Source organism: Primulina eburnea, chromosome 16, assembly GCF_022965805.1.
Source record: "Primulina eburnea isolate SZY01 chromosome 16, ASM2296580v1, whole genome shotgun sequence".
NCBI lineage: Eukaryota > Viridiplantae > Streptophyta > Magnoliopsida > Lamiales > Gesneriaceae > Primulina > Primulina eburnea.
Window position 1 is genome coordinate 20406954 of NC_133116.1, and position 6615 is coordinate 20413568.

The 6615-nt window shown below is 37.0% G+C and overlaps 1 protein-coding gene across 1 annotated transcript; it reads left to right on the plus strand.

The window, feature by feature from the left end:
* LOC140816105 (uncharacterized) lies at positions 1 to 1376 on the plus strand. Its single transcript, XM_073175172.1, has 2 exons — positions 1 to 227; positions 326 to 1376. Exons 1-2 carry the CDS (start codon positions 1 to 3, stop codon positions 1374 to 1376), a joined length of 1278 nt encoding a protein of 425 aa, XP_073031273.1.
* The last annotated feature ends 5239 nt before the right edge of the window (positions 1377 to 6615 follow it).

The window sequence follows — 6615 nt, forward strand, 5'->3', positions numbered from 1 at the left end:
ATGAACCCTCCTGAATTTGTCGGTGGTGCCGATCCACTCGTAGCTCTTGAATGGGTTAAATCTTTGGAGGCTAAATTTGACTATCTGAAATTCACTGATCGAGATAGAGTGAGCTGTATTCTGTTTATGCTAGTGAAAGCTGCTCGCATCTGGTGGGAAGCTACAAAAGTGACTGTCAATGTTCGCGAGTTAAAATGGGATGAGTTCAAAGAGTTATTTTATGTCAAGTACTTTTCAAGAGAAGTTAAAGCAAAGAAAGTTAAGGAATTTCTTGCATTGAGCCAAGATTCCTTGTCTGTTGTTGAATATATATTGAAATTTGAAGAAAATGCGTGTTTGTTCCATTTATTGCTGAAAATGATAAAGACAAAGGAGAACACTTCCTTCGTGGGTTGAAACCGGAAATTCAAAGGGATGTGCATATGGCAAAAGTGATCACCTATCAAGACATTGTGGAAAGAGCCTTACTTGCCGAGCACGATGAACAGGAAATTGAAAAGGAGCGGCAATTAAGAAGACAAGCTTTTCAAACTAGAAGGCAAGGTGCAAGTGCTAGTACTCGAGGTGGTTACAAAGGCAAAGGCAAGATGGAGCAACGCAATAAAACTTATGCACCTTCTTCAGATACGGAGCGACCATCATGTCCTAAGTGTGGCAAGCCACACAAGGGTGAGTGCTTAGTGGTAAGTGGCCGATGTTATCGATGCAAAGAAATGGGGCATACAGCACAAAAGTGTCCTCTCTCCTCTGATAAAGGACAAGTTCAAGGCAGAATCTTTACGATGACTAAAGAAGGAGCCAATCATGATTCTTCAGTCATATCAGGTAATATTCTACTATCTGGCAAGGAAGCACTTACATTGATTGATACCGGAGCAACTCATTCTTTTATGTCTGAAGTATTTATGCACTCCTTATCTCGCGAGCCTACTAACATGCCTTTACAATTCAATATTATGTTGTCTTCTGGTGATGAGATTTGTCATACTAGTATTCTTAAGGCATGTCCAGTACAGATAGGTTCGAGATTGTTGTATGCTAGTTTTATTGTAATTCTGATGGTTGCTTTCGATGTTATTTTGGGTATGGATTGGTTATACGCTGATCGTGCCGTGATTGACTGTGTGGAAAAGACCGTGAGGTTTTTAACTAATGATCATGAGGGTGATGAATTTGTTGGGCTAGGTTCTTCACTAAGTATTCCCCTTATTTCTTGTTTCCAAGCTACGAAATTATTGAATAAGGGTTTTACTAGTTTTCTAGCCTTAGTATCAGATGTGAATAGGGACAGTAATGTGCAAATTCAGAATATTGATGTAGTTCAGGAGTATCCTGATATACTTGCTGATGATGTGCCTGGCTTACCTCCTGATTGAGAGGTAGAGTTTGTTATTGAATTGAGTCCAGGTACAGCCCCAATTTCTAAAACTCCGTACAAAATGGCTCCAACTGAGATGAAAGAATTAAAGAATCAATTATATGAGCTATTAGATAAAGGATTCATTCGTCGTAGTTCCTCGCCATGGGGAGCCCCAGTTTTGTTCGTGAAAAAGAAAGATGAATCGTTGAGGTTATGCATTGATTATCGAGAACTCAACAAGGTAACTATTAAAAACAAATATCATTTACCTCGAATCGACGATCTTTTTGATCAATTTCAAGGGGCCACCGTGTTTTCAAAAATCGATCTTCGATCCGGATATCATCAATTGAAAGTGAGAACGGAGGACATACCCAAGACTGCTTTTAGAACGAGGTATGGCCATTATGAATTTTTGGTGATTTCGTTTGGATTAACTAATGCTCCTTCAGTGTTTATGGATTTGATGAATCGTGTCTTTAAGCCGTATTTGAATGCTTTTGTGATTGTATTTATTGATGACATTTTGATATATTCGAAGACACGAGAATTTCATAGGGAGCATTTGAGGGTCGTGTTACAGACATTGAGGGAAAAGCAATTATATTCGAAGTTAAAGAAATGTGAGTTTTGGTTAGAGCAAGTGGCGTTTTTGGGCCATATTGTGTCAAAAGAAGGAATATCAGTCGATCCGTCCAAGATTGAAGCTATTAAGAAATGGTCCATTCCCAAGGCAGTTTCAGAGGTACGCAGTTTTCTTGGTTTGGCAGGGTATTACCGACAATTCATAGCAGACTTCTCAAAAATAGCATTGCCGTTGACAAGCCTGACACGAAAGGCCATAAAATTTGAATGGACCATAGAATGCCAACAAGCATTCCAAACTCTGAAAGATAAGTTAACCTATGCCCCTGTATTAGTACTTCCTTGTAGTCCTGAGGATTTTGTTGTGTATACAGATGCTTCAAAGCAGGGGTTAGGTGCTGTGTTGATGCAACGTGGGAAAGTGATTGCTTATGCTTCTCATCAGCTAAAAGAATACGAGAAGAATTACCCCACACATGATTTGGAGTTGGCGGCTGTAGTTTTTGCCTTAAAAATTTGGCGGCATTATTTATATAGTGAGAAGTGTGAAATTTTTACCGATCACAAAAGTTTAATTTATTTGTTTTCACAGAAAGAATTAAATATGAGGCAGCGGAGGTGGTTGGAATTAGTAAAAGACTATGATTGCACCATTAGCTATCATCTTGGAAAGGCTAATGTTGTTGCGGATGCTCTAAGCCGTAGATCCAGTTATTTATTGGGATCCATGATTCAGAAACCGTTGTTACTCAATTTGCAAAGGAACGAAATAACTCTGGTATCTCCAGGTACAGTAGATCAGTTATCTGCACTAGTTCTTCGCTCTACTTTGATTGATCGTATTCTAAAGGAGCAACAATTGGATATTCAGTTATTAGAGTTGAAGAATAAAAATGATTTAACAGGAGTTTCTGAATTTGGTTTGAATCGTGATGGTTTATTGACCTTTCGAGGTAGAATTTGTGTTCCTAGGGGTGATGACATTCGGAAAGATATACTTATTGAAGCTCATACAATGCCATATTCAGTTCATCATGGCAGTACCAAAATGTATCAAGATCTTCGACGTCTTTATTGGTGGCCAGGTATGAAGAAAGATATCAAGATCTTCGACGTCTTTATTGGTGCTCAACTTGTCTTTATCTGCAAGTGATTGATTCCTAACAGATGCTCCTAACTGGTCATCTGAACTGATCTTCAGTTGGACTGGTGAAATCAGTTGACTCGTCAGTTGAACTGATTTCACTTTTTCAGTTGAACTGGTCAGCTGAGCTCTTCATCAGCTGAGCACTTAACCGTGCATGTGCGTTTGTTGAACTGGACTTAAAAATTATTGTCACATAACTGCTGATGCTAATCAAGTTATACTTCAAATTATCAACCGTTAATACATCTTTAATAATAATTTTATCGTGGATAAGCTTACCTTACCCACATTTTTTACCTTTAGAGTTGTCTCCAAAAATGATGTTTGGACCAGTGTATTTGATCAGTTGGGATAGCAAATTCGCATACCCAACTGCATTTATTTTTATTAAGTGATTGGATGAATTTTAAAACGCTAGATTAAATTATTTAAATTTTTATGAGTGTGTGTATTTTCAGTCATAGCTTTAAAAAAAAAGATTTCAGCAAAATGATTACACAATCATTAAAAGTGTAACGACCCTAACCCCTACTGGAATATTTTTAAAACTAGCAATCGGCCGAAGCATATACATGCGCCAATACAAATAAAAATTTGAAGCATGCTTTTAAAATAATCCGACTATCGAATAAATCATTGCAGTTAAAATAATAGAAATGAACCACCCTACGCGTCTGCTGAGTAAAAAAAAACATCCAGAAAAGCGCAAATCTGTCCATCATAAACACATTTGAATCATAAACCGTTTAAAATTTTGTTTAAACATATCCTCAAAGATCATATGCGGAAATAACACAAGGTACTCGGGTTCTCGTCTTCCACCAGCTCATCCAGATCAATCATCTACACCTCCTGTCTCCTCAAACTCATGATCACCTGCATCAATCAAAACTAGTTAATCTAAAGACTCAACACACCTTAACCATTATAGCAAAATGCATATACATATCAAACAACAGTGAAAGTACTGTAATTAGCATAACATTCATGATCTTTCATAAGCATAAAAATATTCATTTCCTATCATCATATACATATATGTTTTCCTTGAATGAATTCAAATCATTAATTGTGACGTTTGTATCAGTTGTTGGTCGATTGATCAATCTTACGTGATACCATGGTACCAGACGGCGGGGATATCAGCGACACTCTCACCCGTCAACTGAGCATTGACCTTACATGTCATCATATCATTTTGTAATCATCTTCGTATTAGTCACAATCAAATCACCTCCTTCAAGACATTTTATCAAAACCATCACTTATAAAAATTCATGCATATAATATTTTCTTGAAACCAAGCATGAAACATATTCTTTAAAAATTTACATAAAAATCTATATTTATTCAAAATAAACAATTTTATACATAAACTTTCAGTTATCATGACACTGTCATGACTGCTAACATAATTCAGGTGCAAAATGACCATTTTGCCCCTCAAACTCTAACTGGACCATTTACCCTTGGACCTTAGAATTTCGACCCGAATCCATGCAAACTTACTAAAACACCTTAAAACATACTTTTATCATTTCTTATACATAAACTCAAGCTCATTGGCTAAGTTTCATAATTCGTTTTAAAACTTGGATCAGAGTTCCGATTTTAACCAAAATCAACCTGAAACTCACCAAACTTTCGTAAACTTTAACCATGGCTTAATAAAACCTAACCAGACCTTAACTAAGACCCTCTAAGGACGCCCAGAAACCTGCTGGAATTTTATGCATTAAATGGTCAGAACCCACCTCGCTTCATTACCGAGCCATATGCTCAACCCTACCCCAAACCAGCCCAGACCAGACCCGAACCAGACCCTCCTAGGACAAGACTGAACCCTCCTGTACTGACCTAACCTGGCTACCTGTCCTTGCATTCTGGTTCACCCGAAACGCGCCAAGCATGGCCATCGCATAACTCCACCCTCCGATCCAAGCCACACACTACGATCAGCCACCCATGGACCAACTAGAGCCTCCACCAAGATCCACCAGGGTCTGACCATGGCTCAGATGAGACCCATGCATGCTATCCCTCTTCTCTTACCCGATTGAGCTAAAAACGACCCCAAAAATCCTAAGATCCGGTCAGCCCTCTACATGGCTTGATATAGATTTGATTCTAGTGCTTAAACACCTTCAAACCTGATGTGATTCAACCCCTAAAAATTGAAACCTTGCAGCCCCTTCAAACCATGCCTAAAAACGTGAGAACCAAGTGAAGAAAAAGAGATTTTTCCATGCGTAACCCTTAAAAACGTACATAAATCGGTAGATCTATCACATATCATGAAAGATCAATAAAAAAATATATAATATGGTGTGAACGATGAGAAAACAAAGATATATGACGTGCCTTTGCGTCTAAACGCTCGAAAAACTACACAAACAATGCGAGAGACGAACACCGAAGGGACAAGACAACGTTTCTTATGAAACCTCCTTGAAAAACCGGCCAAATTTTCTGATTTGTGTGTGCGCTTCCGTGAGGGAGTGGGGGAGGGAGCTAGGGTTTTGAGTGAAAATAATGAAAGAAAAAGGCCCAAAATTCTACTATGTACAGGAGTAGCTAGCAACTTAGGCCCAAAATCTACTAAAACAGACCCAATAACATGCACGTAAAATGTTTCATTTTGATAAAAAAAAATATTACCCGATCCCTCAAAAAGTTCTTAATTTTGTCAAAAATCGATTATCGATTTATAATATGACTCGACGTGTAAAAATATCCTAAAATACCCTATTTTCGAATATTACATATTAATTACATCTATATTAAATAATTAAAAATAATTATCTAATAAAAAACATTTTCTCAAACAGTCACTGGTCTTCGTTCCTCATTGGAGCATCAGATAATACTAAAGCCCTATTTCATGCAATCTAGTAAATAATTCAATAAAATATATAATCATGTCTTAAACATGCATTTAAAACAAATAATTAAATATTTTTTTTTATAATACCCTATATGTGGGGACCCGGACGCTAATCATTTTCTTAATCATCTTTGGGATTTAATTATCAATTAAGATAAAACAGGGTCTAAAAATTTTTCTTTTTAAAGTACAAGTGCGGAAGGTAATGGCATCAATATAATATACATATCAGTATAAAAGTACAATAATGTACATTACTCACTCAAACTAATCTAAGGTTTAACTACTAAATTTCAAGTATTAAACCAAGTCTACAATAAGTCCGGAATCACCACGCTAAACTCGTCTTCTCTCATCATCTTCTTGACCCCGATCTTGTCCCACCTGTTGTCATGCACACATATAAAACAAGACAACAGCCGGATACTCCGGTGAGATATAAATATCCCAGTATAAAACATGATAAACATGCATGAACGCCATATAAATCATAAAGCATACTATCATGCATAAAATCATTAACAATAGGTTCCATGGTCTGTGAAACTAAATCAGATAAGCATGCAAGTAATAACAATGGATTCCCTGATCTAGGAACCAATCTATCTAAACATGCTAGTCAAATCAAATCATGTCTTG